At 46.8% G+C, this 24,134-nt stretch overlaps 1 protein-coding gene across 1 annotated transcript in view; it reads left to right on the top strand.

Annotated features, from left to right (window-relative positions):
* The window catches only part of KCNQ3 (potassium voltage-gated channel subfamily Q member 3), a 316,047-nt gene extending 292,354 nt beyond the window's left edge, over positions 1–23,693 (top strand). The window contains exons 10-15 of the mRNA XM_043601782.1: positions 4,863–5,065; positions 5,946–6,048; positions 8,309–8,440; positions 11,221–11,319; positions 13,004–13,088; positions 14,678–23,693. Of these exons, the coding sequence (XP_043457717.1) occupies positions 4,863–5,065; positions 5,946–6,048; positions 8,309–8,440; positions 11,221–11,319; positions 13,004–13,088; positions 14,678–15,412 (1,357 nt within the window). The 3' untranslated portion in view covers positions 15,413–23,693. The remainder of the gene's footprint in view (positions 1–4,862; positions 5,066–5,945; positions 6,049–8,308; positions 8,441–11,220; positions 11,320–13,003; positions 13,089–14,677) is intronic.
* Positions 23,694–24,134: the final 441 nt, after the last annotated feature.

The raw sequence follows: 24,134 nt of genomic DNA, 5'->3' as shown, positions 1-24,134 counted from the left end.
CTAACGACTTGACCAAAGTTGAAATATTAACTACAAGGCAAAGGTTTGAACACAGGTCTCTTACTCCAAAGTCCACTCTTTCCACCACACAGTACTCCCTCTCTCAGCTGAGATTGGATGCATTTGATTAACAGAAGATCAAATGTTGTATTCCTTCATTCGTTCGATATCATGATAATGCTTTCAGTGCTTACAATATGCAAGGTTCCATGTTAGATGCTGGATAATTGACCAAACTGTGGGTTGCAGACAAATAGCTTACCTTTTAGTTTCTCAGTGTCAATAACGTGGGCATTTGGGGTGGGATAATTCTTCATCATCAGGGGCTGCCCTGTGTGTGTGTAGGATGTCTAGCAGCTTCTCTGGCCTTAACTCGCCTGAAGCCGAGAGCATTCCCCAAGTTATGTCAATCAAACATGACTCCAGATATTGCCAGATGTCCACTGGGGGGCAAAATTGTCCCTGGTTGAGAACCACTGCTTTGGGGAGAGAGTCCCTAGTAAGTCAAAGATTTCACTATGGTGGCCAAGTGCCATGGTTGAGAAAAGCCCATAAAAAGCTATAGTGAATGGGGGGGGGGGGGGCGCTTGGGTGGTTCAGTCATTTCAGCGCCTGACTCTTGATTTTGGCTGAGGTCATGATCTCGTAGTTTGTGGGTTCAAGCCCCACATCATGCTATGTGCTGGCAGTGTAGAATCTGCTTGGGATTCTCTCTCTCTCTGCTCCTCCCTAGCTTGTGTGTTCTCTCTCAAAATAAGTAAATAAACTTTAAACAAGGAAGGAAGGAAGGGAGGGAGGGAGGGAGGGAGGGAGGCTGGGTGAATGGATAGGTATTTGGACCAAGAGGGCAAGCCAGCCTTGGGGCTGATGTTTGGGTCAAGTCTCAGAGGAAAAATCTGACTTTTCTTTTATCATTTAGATAAAAGAAGGGATGAAGGTTTTCCTGGGTACAGGCCATGGCATGGGCAAAGGCCAGGAAGCAGGAAGCGTGAGTGTCGAGGAACTGGGTGGTGTTTAACCTGGCTGGGGTAACCTGAGGCAGGAGCCCAGGGCAATGGCTGCTGCCAGGGCAGAGTTTAATTTTTGATTTTACTCTCCTGTCCCCGGTACATCCATTTCCAGTTTAATTCATATTTAAAAATTGTCTGCACTTGATAAATCAGGGGCCCCAGCTATCCAAGAAAACCTGATGTCAGTCCCAAGGGAGGCTTTTCTTGCAAGACCTCTAGGACCCTCCAAGCACAAGGCCTGAATTATGTGCTAGAAATCCATACGGAGAAGGGCAGAGATGGGTTTGAGTTTCAGCAGCGGACTTTGCCTTGCATCTGATTATCCTTTGGGGTCTCGGATTCCAGGCAACGCAATTAAGAAGTAAGCTGATCACCCACTTTGCTGGAGGCAGAATTCCGTAAGCCTCTTGGGTGTGATGGCCGGGAGTAAATCAGAGCTGAGGTTCCTGAATTGTGCCTGATGCCTCTGGGTTCCGAACGCTGTGGGAATCTCTCTCTCTCGTAAACCGTCCTCTGTGGCCATGGCGTGTTAAGTAAACATCGCCAAAGCAACTCAGACTGTGAGAGATTACAATGAAGCGTTGAAACGTCAAACAGGCAAATCCTAAATCCCTACACAGATAGAACCAAGAGGGTCTTCTCATTAACTTTCTAACACTCAGGCGTTTCTGCTGAGATTTCGAGCCAGGACCCCCTGGCTGCCATTACTTTTGACTTGCTTAGCCGATCTGGAATTAAGCTCCTCATATACTTATCTCCTGCAGAGGTCAAATTCAGTGATAATGGCGAGTGTGTGAGACTGGCATTAGGAAGCACTGTAAAATAATATAAAAACCCCGAGAACTTAGCTCAGCTCATTAAACACACACACACACACACACACACACACACACACACACGATTATTTTGTGGCTCAGGAAATTTTATCCATCCTTTAGCCTTCTGTGGCTTCTGAGGGAAGAGAATTATTTACCGAGATAATGGTGACAGCCAGCATTTACTGAAGGCTTCTCCAATCCTCATTCCAGAAGTCGGCTAAGCACTTTCCATGCAGCCCCTCACGTAACCCTCACGCGGCCCCTCGCCACGAGGGCCATCGTCACTGTGCGTGGGAGGAGCTGGGGCCCGAGACCATGACTTGTGTGTCTCAGGTCACGTGTTTCAGGACCTTTCCACGCGGACTGGAATTGTCCCAAAGACCGTGATTTTCCCGGCTACCCTGAACGGGAAGGGCAGGGCGTGGGCTCAAAGATGACCAGGCCGGGTCTTTGCTTTACGGGGACTACACGTTCCGGGGGCTGGGGGAGCCGACGTGGAAACACATGGTCTGCACACGGTGTGTTAGACACAGTGTTAGACACACTGCAGTGTGTCGTTGGACCACGTGGGGAGTACCTGATTTCCAAGGGAAGACGGGTGATGCTCAGGCCATTCTAAAAGTAGCCGGCAGCGAGGGGCTCCCAGGAGGCAGGGCTCATAGCAGCTGGAGGAGGTGGGCGCACCTAGGCATGCTGTGGGGAGGTGCAGCATGGGAGGACGGATCTGCTTGGCGGGACAGTGAGACACGGTCAGTAGGCAGCAGAAAAGGAGAAGCAGGCCTGAGAAGAGACTGTCCTGACGCCCCCCTTTTCCTGAGCTCCTGGGTTGGAAAGCCTTCTGTCTGTTCAGCCAACTTTCTGCCTCGTCCGGTATTTTTAGCCCACAGGCCCTGTCCTATCAGTCATTCATCTAGAACTGGTCTGGAGAGCCACTCCGAAAATTTTGTCTTTGACTCAGGGAGGATAAAGCCATCTGTGTCCTAGAGTTCCCCTGAATCTACCCCGGTCAGACTATTAAGGTAACAACGCTGCGTGAGAGAGAACCATCCAGAGGGGGCCATACCGCCCATCCGTATGCTCATCCGTGTGTTTGTTAACCAAACGCACCCTCGTGCCTTCTCTACGCCAGGCTGGAGGCAGGAAGCATTACGGATGTTACCACGTGTAATGCTCCCCAGGCCTCTACGCAGCAGGTGTTGTTAGGCCCGCTCACCATTGAGGACCTGGTGCCCAGAGAGTGCGGGGCACCTGCTGGGCAGGGGGAGTGTCCCTCCCTCCTCCGCGGCCCCCACGCCCTTGACCTCTCCCACTGCATCAAGCCGCAGAGACACCAGCAGCTCCTGGCAGGAAGCACGGGGCTGTCATAACCCAACTCCTTAGAAATACTAAATCCGCTCAGGCCAATGCAGAGCCTTCTTCAAAAACCCATATTCACTCACTCACCATGCATGCCACAAGTACGCGGTGCCCCTACTGTGCGCCGAGCCCTGTGTAGGATAATGAGGGGGAGCCACCTCGTGGAGTGTATTGATGTGCGAAAATTTGTAGGATGGCTTTTCTCTGGTAGGTATCCCGCAAAGAAGGCCTTTGTCCTCGTGCCCGCTAGGGTGAGGGGTGGAGGTAGAGAAATAGAGTGAAGAAATTAATACTTACAGGTCACCTACTGCGTGCCAAGCTCTGTGCCACATCCTTGACAAACATCGTCTCATAGCAACCGGGGGAAGCAGGGAGTGGTCGTCCCCATCTTAAAGACGAGGTAACTGGGGCACCTGGGAGGCTCAGTCGGTTAAGCGTCTGACTCTTGCTTTCAACTCAGGTCATGATCTCAGGGTTCGTGAGTTCAAGCCCCGCGTCTGGCTCCGTGCTGACAGCACAGAATCCTGCAAGGGATTCTCTCTCTGTCTCTCCCTTTCTCTCTCTGCCCCTCCCCAGCTTGTGTGCATGTTCTCTCTCTCAAAATAAATAAATACACTTAAAAAAATAATAAAGATGAGGTAACTGAGGCTCAGAAAGGGCACGGGTTTGCCCAAGGTCACCTGGATGGCAAGGGGTGAAGTTGGACGCAAGTCAAGGCACTGCTGGCTTTTGCACAAGGGCTTTTTATGTTGGACTTATTAATCATTTGTTTGCTTGGTCGGTTGGAGCCAAGAACACTTTGGGCAGTATGAGGAAGTCCAGGGACCCCTTCTCAGAATACCCATCTTGAATTCATAAATGAAATGCATACGGTGACAAAAGACACTGATTATACTGACAACTGTCAAAATACGTGCACATCCGAGATGCAGTCGTGTCTGTGTTTCTTGGTGATGGATTTAATGATGAGACCTGGGGCCGCTTGAATACCGACATAATTCTGAAACACTGTGAGCACAGCAGTCCCCGGAGAGAACCGGAGAGCAAATGCTCTGTGATTTCTGTTGTGGAAGACACAGGTTAAGACGGGGGCACTGAGGATAGTACTGGGGTTTATCGCCTACATTCATAATTGAAAGATATGCTGATTTCAGTGAGTAAAGATGCCCCCATCCAAGCTTAGGGACCGCTTCGCCTCCCAAGTCCCATCCTTGGGGGGGTGTCTGTGGCCACCGGGTTAGGGTGCCTGCTTCCTGTAATTCGTGTCGTTTATACTGTTCGAGGAACATTTGAAAGGCTTTTTCTGTGAAAGTTGCTACCTGGGCACCATGGAGTGGAGGAAGTTATGGAGGCAGAGATGACGGGACAGGGGAAGGCATGAGGCTCGGGTACCCGCTGCTGGGAGCCAGGCACTTGATGTCCCGTATGTCATTTGAGCTCCACCTAAGCATAGGAGGAAAGGGAAGTGCAGAGAGGTTAAGAAACGTGCCCAAGGTGTCATGGCTTATAAATTGCCAAGCCCTGTGCCACCCCGAGCTGCTAAGGCAGATCGAGCCCTGAGGGCACGCCTCCCCCATCACACGTGGAGGTCAATGTGTGAGTCTTTATGGAGAGGGCCGGGTGATTACGAAAGCCTGCACTCAAGGAGGAAAATTGTTCACTTTTGCTTATTTTGTAGCCAAAAGCTGGGTCTCTTGGATCGGGTTCGCCTTTCTAATCCTCGTGGTAGCAATACTAAAGGAAAGCTATTTACCCCTCTGAATGTAGATGCCATAGAAGAAAGTCCTCCTAAAGAACCAAAGCCTGTTGGCTTAAACAATAAAGAACGCTTCCGCACCGCCTTCCGCATGAAAGCCTACGCTTTCTGGCAGAGCTCTGAAGGTGAGGCCTGTCTTCTCCCTCACTCTGTCTCCTCCACTTCTCCCTTTGCCATGCCCGCCCCTTCCTCACCTCCCTCCCTCCCCGGTTGAATACTGTCCAGTCTGCAGAGTAGCCCGTCTCCACCCTTCCTGAACCAACTTCTTGCTTTATCCCATTCATGTCCGCTGGGCTGGGGGCGCCTGTAATACATACCCACACTTCAGGGAGCAGGGGGTTCCCGAGGTAGCTATTCTCTGTGCCAGGATCCCCACATTCGTCTGCACAGACCCCTCCAGGGAGCCTTGGGGCTTACTGCCATAGTTCCAAAGTGTAGCCACATTGAGGTGCATTGCCATGGAGGTCAATTTGAAGGACATAGGGGGCCAGGTGCAGAGTGATCTGGAGACCCAGGGGCGTCAGCACCCCAAGGGGTGGGAAGAGGTAATAGAAACGAGCCCAGTAGGCGGCAGTGGGAATAATACATACCTCGGTGTGTCCCTTGTGCTTATGACAAGGGAGGGTAAGCAGTGCTCAGAAAGTGACCCCACAAGGTCTCAAGGGTAGTGACTGAATCTGGACTCAGGTGTGTCTGATCGTAACCCCCATGAGGATGCCCTCTACTGCTTCTGAGAAGTCACTCAGGGCCACAGAACTCACGTCACCGCCTTCCTGGCCTTCTCCCCAGTCAACAGTCCTGAACGCGGGCATCTCTGACTCCTGTCTGGAGCATAGGAGATGCCACGAAGGCCTGAATGGCATCACAACTGGAGAACACCACGTGGTTTCACAAAGTGGGGGCAAGGACTCTGGCGGTTGAGCTTAGAAGGCTCTGACTGAATGGGGTCCCCAAGCCTTTCTAAGCACCGTGGCCTGCTGGTTGATATGTGTGTCTCCCTCCCAGATGCTGGGACAGGTGATCCCATGGCAGAAGACAGGGCCTACGGGAATGACTTCCTCATCGAAGAGATGATCCCCACCCTGAAGGCCGCCATCCGAGCCGTCAGGTGAGGCCCCTTCCTCCCCACAGTGGGCCTCCCCAGGCCCCAGTTCAGTTCCCACAGGATACTGGCTTTGGAAAGGTGTGTGGGAACTTGATTAACTCCTGAATCAGGTCCAAGAGTATGTCAGTACTCCAAGGGAGATGGTGCTGGAAGAAAAATGATCTCTACAGCAGCAAGGCATCCTGGGTAACTCTTGCTCAGGCTCCTGACGGTATTTCTAATTGTCATGCTTTTTGTCTGGCTTTGGCCAGGTCTAGGAGAGAGGGAAGGGCATGTTGACATGGAGTTTTCTTCCTTTATAGGCTTCTTACCCAAAATAGCTTTTCTTATCTGTCTTCATTAATATTTTCAACAAAATAGTCAATTATAGGATTTTTTTTTGTGTGTGTGTGTGTGTGTGTATCAGACGAGACTATAATCTACCCTGGCCAGTTTTTGTTTTGCTTCAGAATTCCAGAAGAAAATTTAAAAAAATAAATAAATAAATGCTTACTTACAGAAAACTTTGATCAGCATATGGGCTTACAAACAGTCTACAATGGTGGCTGTGAATTCTAGAAACTAAGTTGAATTTTCCAAGAATTAGTTGGGATATTTTCAGCCAGAGTCCTAGCCTAGTAGATCAGGGAAGCACAATAGTGTCACAATATGTGAACCTCGGCAAAGCCGTTGACCTGTCATCTCATGACACCCCATGTGCAATGTGATAGAAATACAGCTGGACAAAAGCACAGCTACCTAGATTCATAACTGGTTGAATGATCTTATTCAAAGAAAATCAGTGAATGAATGTGTGTCAACCAGGAGAGAGGTCTCTGCTGGGATGGTCCACGGTCTGGCTTCTACCCTGTTCTTTTTAGAATTTTTATCGATGCCTTAGTTCAGGCATTGGCCAACTTTTTCTGTAAAGAGGAAGATAGTGGGGTGCCTGGCTGGCTCAGTCAGTTGAGTGTCCGACTTCAGCTCAGGTCATGATCTCACGGTTCGCGGGTTCGAGCCCCGCGTCGGGCTCTGTGCTGACGGCTCAGAGCTTGGAGCCTGCGTCGGATTCTGTGTCTCCCTCTCTCCCTGCCCCTCTGACGCTCTCTCTCTCTCTCTCAAAAATAAATAAACATTAATGTTTTTTTAAAAAAAAGAGGAAGATAGTAAATATTTTAGGCTTTGTGGGTCACAGGTCTGACCCTGTTGCAAGTACTCAGCTCTGACTTCGTAACACAGATGCAGCCATTTACCGTACATATGTGAATGGAGGTGGCTGTGTCCCAACATAACGTTACTTTCAAACACAGGCAGTAGGGCAGATTTGGCCTTCGAGCCACCCCCTGCTGACCGAGCTGTGTGAAGGGCAGGCTTATCAAATGACACCCAGTTGGAAAGGACGGCACGTACACTGGATGGCAGAATCGATACGCCAAAATAGTGTTGAGAGGCTGCCGTGGACTATAACAAACAAGGAACTCTGAAGGCCCTGCGGAAAGAGATCTGCACAAGTAGGAGGAGCGGGGGCCTGGGGTAGGCCGTGTTTCCCAGCTCCGGCCTACAATTGGGGGTGATACCGGACGCCGTGCTCGGTGGGGGTTGACCCCGTGATGGGGTTTTCAAGGAACATTAGCCATCTGGGGTGCCTTTATTGGTTCCCAGGATTATAGACATGAGGGTTTGGCATCTATGAGTTTCAGGTGCCCCACTTTACTGAGAAAACCTGAGAACAGAAGCTAGTTCCTCTTTTCTAGGCGCTCACAAGCCAAATAATTAAAGAGGCTGTTGAGGAAGAAATTTGTCAGCTGTCCTCAAATAGAAGGCAGTGTGTCACAGTGATTAAGAGCATGACACTTGTCAGCATACAAACCTCGGTTTGAGAACAGCTCTGACATTATTAGCCAGATGGCCCTGGGAGGATGCTGGAGCTCTCTGGACCACAGCCGCACCATCTACGAGTTGATCTATTAGCAGATGGTTCGTAACATGCTTAGCTCAGTGTCTGCCCTATAGTGCATGCCCAGTAAATGTTACCTCTTATTGTTACTATGATTTTATTGTTATTCAGATGACTGAAGGGAGGTAATCATGAAGACCAGAGGCACTAGTCAGCCTCGTTCTGGGTGGTTTGAAGGGAACCGGGACCATGAGTTGGAACTTCCCACCATCAAGTCATTTTCTCTTTGGTTCTTTTCTCTCCTTGCCCCTGAGTTTGTTAGACTTGAATTATAGTTTCCTTCTGTCTCTACTCATGAAGCACAAATGTCTCTACCTCACCTTGCAGAATTCTACAATTCCGTCTCTATAAAAAAAAATTCAAGGAGACTTTGAGGCCTTACGACGTGAAGGATGTGATTGAGCAGTATTCTGCAGGACATCTCGACATGCTTTCCAGGATCAAGTACCTTCAGACAAGGTAAGACAGCGGCATCTGGAGGAATGATGCTCTCTTGACCACTAAGGAGTCAAAGCCAGATGAGCCTAGACCTTAGGGTGAAAGGCCCTCAGAAATGATCCAGAATGCCGGGGAGAAAGTTTAAGAACAAAAACGTTCATCAAGCACTGTGTACGTCAAGGCCGACAAGCACCAAACAGGCCGTGAAGAAGCTCTGTGACATTGTCCTTGGCCAAGGTCAACACCCCAATCAGTCCTGGTGGAGAGAAGGTGTATGTCTGGCTAGCCCCTGACTATTATACTTTGGATGTTGCCAACAAGATTGAGATGATATCAATTTGCCCAATTCTAAATACAAATTTTTCACTATATTGAAAATGTTTGAGTGTTATTTCTAATAGTGAAAATATGGAAACACATCAATGCCCAAATAATAATTGCCACCATTTTTGTTGAGCACCTACACCTACGTGCCTAATCCTTTGTAACCTCATAAGGTATTGCATTGTGGGTGTCCTTTTACTGATGACAGAACCAAAGCTCAAAGGGCAATGGAGTTACCCAAGATTAATCAGTGGCAGAGCTGGAAGTCACACGAGATCCAACTGGCTACACAACTCCTGTTCTGTCTGACACACCACACTCCACTTCCCCAATTATATAAAAGTACCGATTAAGAAAAAAATGGTGTCTGCTATCATTAAAAAGTTATGCAACCGTCAAATGACATTTAGAAAATGTATAAGACGAGATTAAAACTTATGTCCTCTTTGAATATATATTTGCACAATACGATTACGAATAATAGTCAGACATATATACATATGCTTAAGTATATACAAATGGTTATGTTGATATATATTCTCTGCATCGATCTTATGACACTAATAATATATACATACAATATGATTACAAAAACACATGCACATACATTTACTCAGAAATATATACATGTACTCCCCATAGGGAACCTACAGAAAAGGACTATGTCTTCTGCCGGAGGATTACAGTGGCTGTACCGAGAGAAAGAGTCCATATGTGATTTTTTTTTCCAGTTTTTAAATTTATCAAATCTTTAATGAATTTTAAAAATATTCTTTTAATAAGAAAAACCTTTTATTTGTGTGTGTGTTTCCTAATGTTATTTAATGTAGATGTTACAATAACAATAATATGTTAATATTTTTTACAACTTCAGTCAATATTCACGTATGTTGTTTATTTTATTTTATTTTAATTTTTTAATTTTATTTAAATCCAAGTTAGTTAAAATATAGTGTAATAATAATCTCAGGATAGAATTTAGCGAAAACCGTTTTAAAAAACTGAAGGACAATATGATGTCAAGGCATAGAACTGACATCATGAAACCAAAGCCCTGTGGGAGGCTCGCTCCCTGGCCTTTGTAAGATTTCCAGTGGACACAAGTCCAGTCCTGCTGGCACCTTGGGTTTCTCATCTGAATAATGTTTCTCTGCCGTAGTGTCCTGCAGAATTAACAGGACCATCAGATTGAATGAGTTGGAAGTTAACGATGATGTTGGGTTGGAGGAACGCTTATCTGTGACCTTGCTTAATCCATACCTGGGACATCGACCGTCACTTCCTAGCATAGTGGCGGGCACACAGTCAGTGCTCAATGCCTGCTTCACGAATAGATTTGCGAATGAGTTCTGAGCCTAACATACTGCTATTTCTACAAATATGGCTCCCTGAGAGATGGAGGGAGCCTAACGTCTAGGACAACACCAGATCAAAATACTGGCCCATCTTTTTATTTTCTTTTAATGTTTATTTATTTTTGAGAGAGAGAGAGCATGGGAGGGGTAAAGAGAGAGGGAAACAGAGGACACGAAACAGGCTCTGAGCTGTCAGCAGAGAGCCCAGTGTAGGGCTCGAACTCAAGGACCATGGGATCATGACCTGAGCCAAAGTGGGTCGCTTAACTGACTGAGCCACCCAGGAGCCCCAGAAATATCGGCCCATCTTAACGCACACAGTGTAGACCTTCACACTGCTGTTGCTTTCAGTATTTATTAGGCACAAGTATTCCAAAGAGTCATGGCTGGAGGTTGACCACCTGGGTAGCCAACTGCATATCCCCAGCCATGCTGATATGTGACCAGAGAGAAAAGAAGGGCGATTGAGTACATGGTGGTGTCAGCGGAGGAGGGCGTGGCCTTTGTGGTCCTGGGCCTGTGATGAACCTTTGAGGTCGCTCCCACACCTGTCCCAGTCCCACAGGGCAGTGGGGGCATTTGTCTCCATTTGTGTTCAGAGTGAAATGGATAGGGAGCCGGTGCCTCACGCAAAAATGGAAGTGAGGTGCAGGGCGGGTGTGAATCTGTCCCTCCAATGGCCAGGAAGCCTGCAGGACAGCAGAGATGTGCACGGCTGAACACGAAGCCTAGGGTTTGTCAAGAAAACGCTCTAGTCAGATGTTTGAGGAAAGAATGAAAGACTTGGAAGACCAGGCAGGCTTGTAGCACACGTTTCCTATAGGAGCTAACAGGATATGACCCTCACCCTCTCTCTTTGGTTGAGCTGCCTGTCTCCCCTGGAATGGGGAGATACCCTCATATCGCTGGACCAAATAATAATAATAATAGTAATAATATACGGAAATTAAAAATTCTCTCTCTCCTTTGCTCCCGCTTTCTCCCTCTTCCCTACCCCCCCTTTCCTTTCTCTTGTATATTTCAAACCTTGCCTGACTAAAGAGAGAATAGAAGCAGTTGGTCTCCTATCTTTACCTGTAATGCTCTTTGTAATGTAATCCCCTCCTTGTGTGTCTCTTCCAGAATAGACATGATTTTCACCCCTGGACCTCCGTCTACCCCAAAACACAAGAAGTCTCAGAGAGGGGCAGCATTCACCTACCCATCCCAGCAATCTCCCAGGTGGGGTGCGGAGACGTGGACTGACCAGCGGCGTGGCCCATCCCCATCCCCAAATCTCAGCTCGCTCCCTTCATGGTTGGGTGGGGTGGCCATTCCCCTCAGGAAAGTGAAGAAAAGAGCTTGAAGCCTCTTCTGTCCGGCTTGTGGCCATTTGTGAGGTTTCTGTAACAAAAGACTGCCCACCCCTCTTCCCAGACCACGTGGGGGACACTCCCTTCCACGGTTAATGAAAATGAACATAATAATGTCTGTGTTATAAAATAAGATGAGGCCTGTGAGTTTATCGGAATGGAAAGAATAGCTCATGTGGGCAGAGTTGAGGCGTTCTTGCTCCGGTTGGCCTTTGGCTTTGCCTACATAGTCGGCCCTGTGTTGACCCATCCCAGTCCCAGAGAAGGAAATCAGATGTGCGGCCTCTCGCCACATCATCGCGGGCAGAGCGTGTCCGTCAGCAGGGAAGTTCTGCTCGTCCCACACAAAGTGTTTGGAAATGTTCCTTGCACAGGTCCCGAGGAACCGGGAGCAGTCCCGTCGGAAGGCCAATGCCCGAATGTACACCTTCTTTACTCCCAGAGGGCTTCAAAGCAGGGAACATAAATGAGTGAAGGGAGTCAGGCTTAAGAGCTCACACACACCTTATAACAACCAGGCTCCTTATTAGAAACGAAGCAAGAGTGTAAGAGTGATGATGGAAGGCATCTGACCTTCAGCCTCAGTCCTGGGGATAGAATAAGGGAGTGTGGGCCCTGACGACCTGGAGGGCACTTGCCGTCACCAAAGGAGGTCATTGTCACTCCGATCTGCTGTGCTAATGTCAGGAATCAATATCCTCTGTTTCCAGATAGTCTAATTTATCAGGAAGAGCCCACTATCCAGATGTCACGTGACCTTTCTTATTTTTGAAATGGCTGAAATGTCTTAAAACTTTTTGAGCCAAGGAAAACACTTAGTGGGCTAGAATTAGCACGTGGGCCCCGAGTTTCTGACGTCTGCTTTAATTCAAGACCGCTCAGCTGGAGACAGGCCAGGGACGTAGCAGGAGTGAGTAGCCTATGAGAGAGAAAACCAGCTACCTACAAAGTGCCTGATGCAATGGTTTTCAGCAACAGCCGGGCTCCCTGAAGATTCTCTTCTGCATAGATCGTAACCCACACGGGCATGGAGCCCGTGCGAGGCACATCTCAACCCCTTCTCCGCCAGCATCCATTTTTGCATCGTTCTCCAGATTCAGCATCTGTAACAGAGGAGATATTGATACCCACTACATAGGATTTCAGAGAGTGAACGACCCCACCCCACCCACCCTACCCCACACCCCTTGGAGTAGAAGCTCTCCGCCATAGTCCAACGCTAAAAGCCAAAGAAAGGACTATACTTTGAAGGCACTGAACCCTCAAGGCTCAGTTAGCTGATGTATTAACTTTGACCCAAAGCCTCCTAAGACAGCTTCGTATTTGGCTTCCGATAATTGCTGCAGAGAAAGTAAGACACCGGTGCTGCAGGCAGGAAAATGCTAGCCTTTCTTGACTCACATGTGCCTCCAGAGTTGAGCGGGCCTCTTCCAGACTGCATCAGCATGAGCATGGGAACGATAGCTCCCGGGACCATGGTCCGCTCTGCTGAGATAGCCTGGCAAAGCAAAGACAGATACAACAATCTTACAGACTCGTTGGCTCTTTCCTAGGAACGAACCGTACGTAGCCAGAACATCCACATCGGAAATCGAAGACCAAAGCATGATGGGGAAGTTTGTGAAAGTTGAAAGACAGGTAGGTCTTTCCTTTTCCTTACCAAAAAAAAAAAAGCATATAAAATTTATTTTCAAATGTCATTTTTTTCTTCCATCGGGAGATACGATGGTTGAGTATCTGGGTATCTACCATTGAGAAGAAGGATGTGGAAATTAAATTGTGATTTGGCACTTACTGGCTCGGTGTCACATGCAAGTTCATTGTGCCGAGCCTCAGTTTCCTCACCTGTAAAATGGGCATTCTAACACCTCATAAGGTTGCTACGAGGATTGAATGAGTTGGTACACGCGAATTACGTAGACGCGTGGCCGACGTACGATAGACACTCAGCAAATATCGCTGCCGTTCCCACGTGCCTCACGGTGCTCCCTTAAGAAATGATAGTTCCCTTCCCCACATGTCCTGGGTCCCTAATCCTTCCCTCAGAGTCCGGGTCAGTGTGTGGTCCCTGCGAGGAGGCCTGGAGCAGGGCGGGCTGTGGGTGGGTTCGGTCAGGGCAGAAAGAAAAGCCATTCATGCCCAGCTCACCTCTCATTTCCGCAGCAAAGGGCTTATATTAGAGCGTAGTCCCTTCAAGTGCGCATCAGATAGATGGCACTGTCAGTTCCCGCCAGGGTCCCCACCGACCTTCTTATTTTATTCATCACCCCAAATTGGATCTGCTCAAGAGAGGCAAGAGGAAACTTGAATGATTATTCCTTCCTGGCATTTCAAGAATATCATTTTTCATTTAAAGATTTTAATTTATAATCTCAGCTCTCCCATTTATCGCCTCTGTGACCGTAGACAAGCTACTTCCTCTCTCGGGGCCTCTGTTTCCTCACCTGTAGAAGAGAGGTAATCCCAGTCTTAGGGATTGTGGTGAAACCCCTCCTAGGGTTGTGGTGAAATGAGATGAGTTAACAACTCTAACGGGCACCGAGCAGATCAGGTACCTACTAACTGCTCTGAGTCTTAGTTGCCAGGAAGGCTTGGATGCCGTCTCAACCCCTACCTGGTTCCGTGCTTCCTGGGGGGGTGCGAGTCATCGAGGAGAGAACGTCACCCGTGCCTACACGCACATGCACATGGGACACACACAAAGACAGAGCCGGTTCCCAGTTTTGCGGGTAGGAGCAGATACAGCTTACTTCAGGGCGGCTCGCGTGCCAAGGCCCCTGCGTGGACCCTCAGCTCTGGGGGGCACAGCCCTTGCTACTGACTGCCCTTGTATCTTTGTTAACACCGCACGGAGGAAGAATGGACACTCAAACCCACATGCTTCTGTCGAAGCGAATGTTTGCAAATCAAGAACTCCCTCTCCTTGACCCCACCGTCAGCAGCAAGGCCACCTGCTCCTCGGGTAAAACTTGTCCTCGGGTCACTTCTCTGGTTCCAGCCTTCCCTTCCCAGAAAGCCCCCATCAGGTGGGTTCTAGGTTAGCGGTAACGGCTGCTCGGGGCTCAGAGTCAGGAAGCGTGAAATAATTAGCTGTGGTTAAGATTATGATTCGCAGGAACCCTCTCGCTTTCCAAAAAGTAGACACCGTGGTTATTTCCTCCCGCCTGGTAACGGGTCCCCCCACAGCCCTGCAAAGGCAGTGATTCCCAGGTCCGTGTATTTTTCAGGTTCATGACATGGGAAAGAAACTGGACTTCCTCGTGGATATGCACATGCAGCACATGGAAAGGCTGCAGGTGCACGTCACGGAGTACTACCCGACCAAGGGCACCTCCTCGCCGGCCGACGTGGAGAAGATGGAGAACAACCGAGATTCTGATTTGAAAACCATCATCTGCAACTATTCGGAGACGGGCCCCCCCGAGGCCCCCTACAGCTTCCACCAGGTGCCCATTGACAAAGTCGGCCCCTACGGGTTTTTTGCCCATGACCCAGTGACCCTTCCCCGAGGAGGACCCAGTTCGGGAAAGGTCCAGGCGACGCTTTCCTCCTCAGCAACGACGTATGCAAAAAGGCCCACCGTCCTGCCTGTCTTGACTCTTCTCGACTCCCGAGTGAGCTATCACTCCCAGGCTGAACTGCATGGCCCCTGCTCGGACCGGGTCTCCCCTCGGCAGAGACGGAGCATCACGAGGGACAGTGACACGCCCCTGTCCCTGATGTCGGTCAACCACGAGGAGCTGGAGAGGTCTCCGAGTGGCTTCAGCATCTCCCAAGACAGAGACGATTACGTGTTTGGCCCCAACGGGGGGTCGAGCTGGATGAGGGAGAAACGTTACCTCGCCGAGGGTGAGACAGACACGGACACGGACCCCTTCACACCCAGTGGCTCCCTGCCTCTGTCATCCACAGGGGACGGGATTTCTGATTCCGTATGGACCCCTCCCAACAAGCCCATTTAAAAGGGGTCAGGGGCTGTGTCCTCCTTGTAATGTAGACACACGTTGTATGGCTCACTTGCTCTCACAGCCGACACTTAGCAGTGAGACCACCAGTGGCTGCGTAAAAACACATGCATGTGTGCGGCGGCCTCCCACCGGGCAGGGCCTTCTTCCTCCCCAGGTCACCACAGTGAAGCCGCTTCCTTTTCAGCATGGTTTGCATGACTTTACAATATATAAATGGTACCGCTAATCTCTTCTAGGATACACATTTATCTGCTGTTCTTACTTTAAATCATGATTGGACCAGTACGGGGAGAAATTATCGACGAGCCGTGCTACTTGTCCGTTTGGGTTTTGGTTTGGTAAGCGGGGAATGTAGTTTAAGTTATTTCTCGAACCACTGCCCCTTTGTGTAAAACAGTTCGGTGATTAACTGTTTTCTACGGCAAGCAACTAGTTTGCTCAGCAAAAATGCATTGCGTGTCAATGAGGTGGCCAACCGAGCTAAAACGCTAGGAAAGGAACAAGGCAGTCATCGCCTATCCAAAAGCAAGAATTGTAAAAATTACCTGATTAAGGAAAAACTAGCAAAACCATCTCAAAGCTCTCAAAGGGACCTCACCTGGTCTGCCATTGTCTGGTATCATGCCTCGGTTTCCTCATCTGTGGTAATCCCAAGTGTAGCATTTCAAGTGAGTTATGAATTGACGGGGAGAAAATACACACACACATACACACTCACACGCAAGTTCAAATCGTGTCCAATTTATGTAGCCAAAGATAATGAAATGTATCAGAAGTAGGGTGCCCCTCTGGGCAGGAGCTAAGTTCAGTGCCTTCAAAATGAGGTTTCAACTCCCATGCCTCCCCCTGATACTTGTACAAAATATCCATCTCAGATGAAAATTAGAAACCAGAAATTATCTGGTCCAAGTTCTCCTTTGTAAAAATGAGAAACCTTTGACTCCTGTAGAGACAAGCCGGGGTCGGTCCATCGTCCCCTGGAGATCCGGGACTCCAAGCCCAGTCAGCTGACTCGTTCCATGCCCTGGTCTCCTCCTTTCACACCACTCTGCCCTTTATACGACGGGATCCAGAAATTGTGCCAAGGTACCTGTCCTCCATGTCGTGTGGCAGGCGCCTACAACACAATTTTCCCGGCAAGAGGGGGCTGTTTGCTTTTATTGCAAAATGTGCTTGCCTGACGCATTGCATTTCGGATCCAGAAACACACACACACACACACACACACACACACACACTACAAGCAAGCTTCAACATTTACTAATATGCAAAAGGGCAAAATTTTCAGAATCATCCAACTCTACTCCTCCAGATTTTTTAAACCACACGTAGCCGTAAGATTAGCCAAAATGCGAACAGAGCCCCTGAGAGCACTGCCCTCGTGGATGAGTATTCCATATTAAGCACAAGCCCTCCTGTGGCCTCTTACGAGATGTCACTTCTCTCTGAAACACTTTGATGGAGAAAGTTTTCTGTTAGGCTTGGGCTGAGTTAGCTAAATGACTAGGCCACAGTATCACTGTCTTGCTGTTATCCCACATCTAAGCACTGGTTGTGGGTGGTTACCATGGTGACCATCAAGCGGATCAAAAGGGCCTAACCATCTACATGCATATTCCACTGTGGCAGATACCTGGTTGATGGTTTCATTGTGACCTGATGCAGAACTCTTGTACTGTGTTAGAAGGCAGAACTAGTTTCTCAGAGATGGGCTCCTTTCGACCCCCATGTCAACAGCTACTGTGCAAAAGGCTCAGAGTACAATAATAATGAAGGTTTGGTCCCTGACGTTAGCAGGGCACAACCAAAGCCTGCAGTCTTTGGCCCAGGGCAGGCATTGTCAGGGGTAGGTGACATTTACATGGAGTATCTCACAGAGAGGTATTGACGTTGAGGTCTGAGGTGGGAAAGACACAGGAATGAACACACACTTCGGATATGAACCTCCTCCCCTATGGTGCGCCATTTGACCTTCTAACAATCTGAAGGGCAAAGGGAATGGGACACATGCATGACAGTGCCATTGGAGTTAATGACCTAAGAAACCCAATGCCCCTTCCTTAGGGTTTGGTTCTTGCTTCTGACCTTCCTGGAATCTTTTACTACAAAGATTGAGCTTCTATCATCTAACACATTACTATGGTTTTCTTTATGTACATGAGTTATTTGAAACAAACAAAAAAACTGAAGAATGAATCAAAGCCTCCACATAGGCACCAATTATTTTTACCTACCTTATGAATATTCTTGCAGAACCGACTGGCCTCAGTACCTTACAAATACATGCATTCGCCAGGAACTCAATGGAGTCCTCAGCAGGATAAGTGAAACTTTCTCATCCTCAAGCTAAAAATAGTTACCATGGATCCAAAGTCAGAGGACCGCCTTGGGTTCTTTTAAAAACCTACAAAGGATAAGAGCTTGTATTATCTCTTAAACCACAGGAGGACAGCCTAGCTTCCCCTGCTGGATCATAAGGCCAGCATGACAGAGATTGGGTTTGTGTCAATTATCATCATGTCTCCAACATGTAGTAAGCTGTCATTATCAGTGTAGACGAAGACAAAACACATTTTTCATGAATGACTAAATGGTAAGACTTTTTAAAAGCTATTCTTTCCCATCTAAAAAAAAAAAAAAAAAGAAAAATGATCTTCTGGAATTTGCTGCTTGGATATCCCTTAAAAAAAAAAAAAGTCATCCCAGAAAAGCAAGCCAAATCTGCTGAAGTTATCTGCTCATGGACAACATCATCATCATGGCTGGCATTGATGAAGCAGAAATTCAAGGTGTAGAGTTGAACTTAAGTTATGGGGAGAAACAACGTGTGCTTCCACAAAGATCTTTTTGTCAGACAAAAGAACAGCATGATGGAAAAATCCAACAGAACAGGCTAATAACGTGGCCCAAGATTATTCTACTTCAGATTTATCAGCGGTCCTGAAGCTTGCAGGAAAACTGCAGTAGTTTTAGCAGAATACCATGAAGTTGTGACAAATTAATTCCATTATAAAAACTGGGAATTATTTCCTCGAGTGGAACCATAATCCCATTATAGGTGTTCAGTCTCTCTGTGTCACACTATGATATATGAACACTTCAAGAGGTCATTTTTTAGCAGGATCAAAATGAATGAGATCAATCTATCTTCCAAATGTTAGGTGAGAGGTGATCGTGTCAGGCTGAGAAGAAAGCAGTTGAGATCTAGTGTGTGTTTTGACCATCAAACACCAGCACACAAGCAAACACGAAAAGTTTAAGAAAAAAAAAAATTGTGAGAGGCAAAGGAAAAAAAAAACATCAAACTGAGAAAGTTCTATTCACTGACTATTCTTTTTCTGGGGACTAAGAGCTTGGACTTCTTAGATATAACATGGATATAATAAAGCTCTAGTTTCAATGAAAACATCTAGAAAACACCAAGATATACAATAGTTCAAAATGAGCTAATTAGGCAGCAGTGAATGCATTATGCCTTGCCATCTTTGTGCAAGGCAGTTCCTAGACACTAAGTTGAAAGAATAATTACTTGTAGAAAATCCCAATATAATAAGATATACTCAAATTTGCAAGACCATTCTCCTAAATCCATGCCACTCTACCAAGAATGTAATAAAAACATTCATTTGTTTACCCATTTACAAGATTTACTAAGCACTGCCGTCTGCTAGGCACTGTGCAACATACTGGAAATTCAGAGTTAAGAAAACCACAGTTCCTGCCACCGAAGAGCTAGGAATCTGGTGGCCTCAAATATTGGAGGTCCCTACAAATTATGTCTACCAGGAATGGAAAGTATCTGATTTTATCCCCGAAGACATCTGCACAGATAGGAACACTTCCTCACGTGGAATTGGTGGGAGATTGAGCATGGAGGAAAGTAAAAGCACGAATTCTCCATCAAAATGATAATGATACCATCAGTTCAGGGAAGACTGAGTGGTTGAATGAGGACTTTGAGTTTGGGTCCAATGCACTGGGCTTTATAGCTCCAGATAAACTACGTACAAAAGAAGTTCTAGACTGAGAACATTCTTGGGAAAAAACTAGCTTTCTCCTCCTCTCCAGATCCCTAAAATGATTGAGTCCAGGCAAGAAGCTGGGCTACCTCCATTTCATTATGTTGACCAAGAGAGACTTGTACTAGCCAAGACGTATATTTCAAGAGAAAAGTGTCACTCTGCCAGTGGGACTCTGCTAATCAAATTCTCCTGAAGTGAGTGAGAGAAGAAATTTGTTCAGTGGTCTAAGTTGACTTCACTTTGGGCAGTACTGACAAGCATATCCCCAGCTTCTCCCAGAAGGTGCCACGTAGCTGGCCTTTGTTTTCTGTGAATATGCTTCCAAGTCACGTAGGACCATATGGATTTCCTTTGCTTTCTGAACCCCAGGCATCCTTAGGAATTTGCCTCGTGTCCTCACTTGTCCTTGGAGGCTTGCTTATTTGAAGATAAACTTTTTCAAAGAGTAGAAGTCCTTTCTTGGCATCCAAATCACCCAAAGTTTTTATGTTACTGATATTACACTACTCAAAACTGAGCTAAGAGTTCCCTAAACAAGGCAGCAGGTACCACTTCTCTGATGCCCAGATTAGAACATGTTAAGAACCAGGCTATCTCTATAGCTTTCATGGCTTGGGAAACCAGCAGTGGAAATCTCAAAGAGATATAAAGGATCTAGAGATGACCTGGATGAAAATTTGAATCTCAGGACACTCAAAAGTGTTTGACTTTCCTGGTCTGTTTTGATGTTCAAATGAGACAATCGATATATATATATTTAAAGCCCCTAGTATAGTGATGGCTGGGGACTCTTACACATGTGCTTTTTTTAATACTGTAAATGGACACCATTGCCTCAGTCTTTGGTATTATTTATGAATTCTAAATTTACCCCAAGAAATCCTTTTTAGAAGAAGAGTGGTGGAGATACAATCCTGATTCAGGCACTTTTGCAATGGCTTTTTTTCTTTTTTTTTTTTTAAGTACATCTCTACCAATGAAATGAGGAAGGACAGGAATGTTGGAATGAAGGTGGCAGGACTGTTGGGTTGCGGTTGATTGGGTTGTGGCCGTTCCCTTGGACACACAATACCACCTGTTGGACCATTCTCTCAAAGGATGATCTCTAGGAGGCAAAGCCAAGTAGCAGGGATAATTAAATATGAAGGAACTAGTGGCTGCAATGAGGAAAGTTAACCAAGCCATGATGTCGGTCAGACAGCACCCTGGCAATGAATGGAGAACTTCCAGAGGAAAGGGTTCAAGCTCGCTCAAACTCGCCCTGGGGGGATTTGTTCCCAACCTCTAACAACCTCAACTTTGTTATCCCCGTAGGAAAAGTGTGACCAGTAGGTTGCTTTATTATAATAGATGCAGGGAGATACAATTTCATAGATTCTTGATGCTCAGAGCAAGAAGAGTCCTTGATCATCAAGAACAACCACTTCTCTGCTCAGATCAGGAAGTAGAGGCTCAGAGTAAAGGGAGTCACACTAGTCACTCTGTGTCTGAGTAAGTGATTGGGCAACAGAGTGAATCAAGAACCCAGGTCTCCTAACTCCTGGTCCAGATATCAGAGATCAGATACGGAAGGTAAGTAACAACTGAGAAGAAAACATTACAGGTGGGCCCAGAAGATGAATGAGAACTTCCTGGCCCACTCCGGAAACTTCTAAACCAGATGCATTGATTGGAACTCACTCCTGTCTCTGGAATATGATTGATCTCATGCCTTGAAAGATGACAACGTTTCTTCTCCCAAGATCCTGCTGACTCTCAGAAGGCCTGGCAAAACCCACGGTTGCTGTGGGCGGTTGAGAAAAGGGATAAAGAACAGCCTCATGGCCATGCAAGCACTCTCCTTCACTTCTCTGGCCTCGACAACTCTGTCCCCTCCTTGTCCTGCTAAGCCTGGACTGGTTCTATTCTTTGGCCCCCTCCCCTGGACTCATTCAGCTTCAGAGCCATCACCCAGGTTGTATCCTCATCCAGAAGCCAATTTAACAGGATTCTTCCTTGGGAAAAAAAAAATCTGTGTTTTTGATTTTAGGAAATGGGATGTGATTTCTTTGGGGATCAGTATGACCCCAAGTCATTAGTTCTACTAAGGTATCCCTTTGCAGTGGGATCTCTGTCTCCTGCTTTGTCTCAGAACATGCCCATGTTGGCCGGATCACAACTGGCACTCTAGGGTTGTCACTAAAAGTTGCAAAGAAGCAGACAGGATCCAACTTAAGACACCTTATGTTTGTGTAACTGGGAAATTATTTTAGAAAGTAAACAGGCCTCTGTTGGCTCAAATGAGGATTAACATAGTTGGTTTCCACTTATGTAGTGCTTGGGATAGATTTGCCAGAATTTGGTAGGCCTCCCGATAGCCCTTGCTAGACCCCTTAAATAGACGTCCAGGTCTCCTGAGTCAGACTGAACCAGAAACTTCTAAGACAAAGTCAGAATGATGGCAGTAATTTTAGACTGTCATTCTACCTGTCTTCTTAGCCTCTAAATAGCCCTGTTCTGTGGTTTAAATAAGTTTCAGGGGGAAATAAGTCAAAAATGGGCTCTATGTAAGAATAACCTGAGTGTGACTTATAATTAAGCAGTCAAAAGCCTGGCCCAATGCTTAGGAATATCTTTGTAATTCCTCTTATATTTGTCAAATGGACTATAATCTGATGCCTAAGAGGAGTGAAAAATGGGAACGTGTTTTCTTCCAGTGTTCCGTTCTCTCCTTCTGCCCACAAGACGGGTCAAAGAAAGGGAGAGAAACTTACCCAAACTGTCTTTCTGAGTTGCATGTGATGTGATGGTCTCTCTCTTGACTTCTGCGGTCCTCATCACAACCCCATGTAGGCGGTGTTGTTGTCTCCCTCTTATAGTCGAGAGAACTGAGGCTAGGGGCAGGGGGTGGGGGGGGGATACGTTGCCAAAGGTCACTCATTATAGAAGTGCTGGGTTTGTAACCAAAGCTCATGTACTTTCAAAATTCATGTCTCCCCCTACTGAATCTCCTACATCAATGGAAATGCTCCCACATCATGCCCTGCGGTCCCCTACCAAGACTTGCCCTCCTATATCCAGTTGACTTTGTAGTAAAACAATCAGACCCATTGATTCCCTGGATAGAGTAGTGATCCCTGTGTCAGCTTCTCCACTTGGCTGTTCAGTGGGTCCTGCCTATTCCTTTGAGTGGGCTCACAATCGAGCTGCTAGTGGCAGAAAATAATGCCACATTAATTCTTCACCTCGTTCATGGTGGAATCCATTAGTTCTTAGAGCTTGGTGTGGCTGCAGATAATCCCACAAATGCCCCTTATTCTCTGCCCCCAAGCATCTCCTGTCATTGTTTTATCCAAACATATTCAAATGTCCTTCCTGCCTCTGGTCTTTTATCTCCAGGCTATACCTTTATTTCAGGGCTTTGAAATCCTGCAGAAACAGGTGAGTCTGCAAAAACATTCTTTGGGAGGCCAAACGCTCAGAACAGTTGTGTTTCTCTTCCTCAATATTCAAAAGATCACAGGTCCTGGTGGAAGTCAACCTGATCTGGTAATTGGGCCCCTGCCCTCCTCTGAATACTTTTTCAGGCGAAGAGGGAGCAGCTCCACCCTCCACATTCCTTGAGGGTTAAGAATTCACATGCGAGAACAACCTCCAAGATTGGTGGCAGCCAATTTTCAAGTGTCAGAGATTTTGCTGTTGGGGACACGAGGCAGGCTCTGCCCCATCTCAAAAGTCACCTTAGCAAGATGGGTCCACTTCATCAGATTTGTCAATCATTTCCTGTTTTAAAGAGAAAAATGCTCTCTACGTTGCTTTCAGTGGGATATGGCTTTTCTTCCTTTTTTTTTTTCTTTCTAACATAGCAGTGATGGAAAACACAAATCTCTGCAGAGTAGATCGAGACTTCCAGTGACATGAATCCATTGTATTTGATTTTGGATTGTATTTTCTTTAACCCCCTTTAATGGCATAAAATTCTGGTGCCTTGCTCCCTGAATTTGTCTCCATGCTACAAGTAGGCTTTCTTCACATTCTGGCTTACACGGGAACACAACTATTCCACAAGTGGCCTTTAGTGCTCTTTATAATATGATTTCCTGTAATTTTTAAACTGTATGTGTAATTTCTATTCTGGCTCTGGCCAATATTTGAACAACTTTAATCGGTTGATTTCCATATATATTATGCAAACACTTCTTACCTGATTTTTTATGTTCTATCTTAAAACAGATACTGCACCACTTATTAATAAATAGACATTTCAATGGTCATGGGACAGAGTGTTTTTTGCCCCATTGGCAACATGGAGTGACAACACTGTTGTCGGTTGTGGGAAGGGGGGTAAAAGAGGAGACATGAGCATATCTGTAAATGTGAGGAAAGAAACAATTGAGAGGGAGAGGATAAAGACTCAAGAAAGAAACTATGATGGAGGCAAGAGTGATGTGGATTACTCTTGGACCCATAACATGTGAATCACACTCCCCAGAAACGACGACTATATGAAGGCTGGAGGTACAGCATTTCGTAAAATATTATCCCACCTTCACAGTTTTTAGACCTGATCACTCCCACTTTATAGATGAGGAACTCAAAGCTCAGAAACATAAAGAGACCTGGTCAAGGTCAGACCCCAAGAAGTGGAACATTAGGAATAAGTCATAAGTGGAGTAAGTCACAATTAGAACCCAGGACCACCCACCCCCAAGCGT

The sequence above is a fragment of the Prionailurus bengalensis genome, chromosome F2, assembly GCF_016509475.1.
Source record: "Prionailurus bengalensis isolate Pbe53 chromosome F2, Fcat_Pben_1.1_paternal_pri, whole genome shotgun sequence".
NCBI classification, from domain to species: Eukaryota; Metazoa; Chordata; class Mammalia; order Carnivora; family Felidae; genus Prionailurus; species Prionailurus bengalensis.
The sequence above is the reverse complement of the archived record's forward strand: the minus strand, read 5'-3'. Positions and strand labels throughout refer to the sequence as shown.